Source organism: Asterias amurensis, chromosome 15 (genome assembly GCF_032118995.1).
Source record: "Asterias amurensis chromosome 15, ASM3211899v1".
In the NCBI taxonomy this organism is placed as follows: Eukaryota; Metazoa; Echinodermata; class Asteroidea; order Forcipulatida; family Asteriidae; genus Asterias; species Asterias amurensis.
The window spans coordinates 12,106,420-12,108,581 of record NC_092662.1 but is presented as its reverse complement, the minus strand read 5'-3'; the positions used below and the strand labels follow the sequence as shown (position 1 = coordinate 12,108,581).

General features: G+C 40.8%; 1 protein-coding gene across 1 annotated transcript; it reads right to left on the bottom strand.

Annotated features, from left to right (window-relative positions):
* Positions 1–427: 427 nt before the first annotated feature.
* LOC139947864 (cholecystokinin receptor type A-like) lies at positions 428–1,497 on the bottom strand. The gene has a single exon (XM_071945686.1). It carries the CDS (start codon positions 1,495–1,497, stop codon positions 430–432), a length of 1,068 nt encoding a protein of 355 aa, XP_071801787.1. The 3' UTR covers positions 428–429.
* Positions 1,498–2,162: the final 665 nt, after the last annotated feature.

Genomic DNA, 2,162 nt, shown 5'->3' with positions numbered 1-2,162 from the left:
GGTGACAAGTATTGGGAGAGGTTTGTAGTATAAAACATTGTGAGAAACGGCTCCATCTAAAGGAAACGTAGTTTTCGAGAAAGAAGTCATTTTCCACGAATTTGATTTAGAGACCTCAGATTTAGAATTTGAGGTTTCGAAATCCACCATATGAAAGCACACAACTTCGTGTGACAAGGGCGTTTTTTCTTTCTTTCATTATTATCTCGCAACTTCGACGACCAATTGAGCTCAAATTTTCACAGATTTGTTATTTTATGCATATTGTTGAGATACACCAAGTGAGAAGACTGATCTTTGACAATTACCAATAGTGTCCATAGTATTTAAGGCATGAAACCAATAACGTACTCACAGTGAAATTTAACAACATGTATCTGTTTATTAAGAGACACCATAAGCCTACCATAAAACTGAAATGGGCAATTTTTATACTCGACAGAATGTTGCACGGAGAGACACAAGAAGAGCAGACGGTTTAGGTATATCCTTCAGTCTGCATCTTAAGATGCATAGAATAACTACCTTGAATCTGGAATGGTTGACAGTGTATAATATAGGATTGACACAGCTGTTAAATGTAAACAACACAGAGAGAAACAGCAGGATTCTTGCGTTCGAAGTTGTTAGTAGAGCAACTGAATACGGGGCACCACACACAACGAATACGCAGGAAACAATGAACAGATTTTTGGTGATCTGCAGTTGTTGTCGGTTTGTGCGCTTCTTAAAACGCGCTTTAAGTTTGTCTTGCATCGTGTCATCGTCTGTTCGAAAGTCAGACATCTCTTGATGGGTTAGTTTGAATGATTCCCGACGATGCTTGAAACTATAATGTACGTGAAAAAATAACAAAGAGTAGCTGATTATAAGGATCATAAGTGGTAGGGGATAAAAACAGAACACCTGGATCAAATGATACTCAATGGACCGAGGGTGGGTGTCAATGTCACTGCATGTGTTATCTTGCTTATCAAGTCCCAAAGCACCGATCCCAAAGGGTAGTGGAACCAATATGGCTGCCAGAGGGATGGCCCACGTACCAGCCACCATAATGGCAATCTTCTTCGTTGTGAATAACCATTTGCGAGCCTTCGCTGGTCCTCTAATTACCAATAGGCGGTTGAGAGCGATGCAGGCAAGATTGTACAGGCTTGCCCCGACGCTGGTGTACGCCATCAGTGCTGAGAGGAAGCAAAGAGTCTCGGAGCGCCATGGGACCCTAGAAAGTAAAGGTATCACCGAACTTGAAGGAAGTAGAAGACAATAACAGAGATCTGCAATAGCAAGACTCACTACAAACACGTTAGGAATAGTGTGTAAATCCTTAGATAGGGCAACAGCCAAGATGACGATACTATTGCCCAGTGTACCAAGAACGAAGATAATCAGAAGCACGATTGCAACCCCTACTCTTTCTCCGTAAGTGAATAGCGATGTTTTATTAACGTCCACGGGTAATAACTCCACGATGACCTGGATGCTAGCATTCTCCATATCCCAAGTCAATTTGCAAAATATGAATCGTTGATTCACTTGCAGGCACACAGGTTCTCACAGCTGATGCTGTTTCTATATTATACTGAAAAGAAGAGACAGAATGTTCAGTTGCTGATGCTCAACCGTTTAAAATGTTCCAAATACTCTGGAGGCAAATACTACACAACGACCTGGTGCAAGCATTCTCCATATCCCAAGTCAAAATATGAATCGTTGATTCACTTGCAGACAACACAGATTCTCACAGCTGATGTTGTTTTTATATTATAATGAAAGAGACCGAATTATCAGCTGCTGATGCTCAACTATTTCATTTCGGAAGGAGACATCCTGTGGCGATGAAAGGTTTTTGTGAGATTGAATCATGAATGCACGTGCACGATCCTCCGTATCAAGTCATACAATTAGTTAAGAATAATGTGTTGTAAGAAGAGTATAACTGTTTACGTGACGATTTAGAAGTGGCCGACTTCATTCAGAGTCCTGTATCTATCTAAAGCATCTGTCTATGCCAATGCCACGAGTAAAGCAGCATTCTTCAAATGGTGGCTATTAGTCAAACAACCGCTGCGAACAGCTGTAAATTATACCTCCACCGCCACTGGATTACTATTTTATCCATAAATTTCGAGGCGTCATTATACAAAAAAACTGAAGGAGTT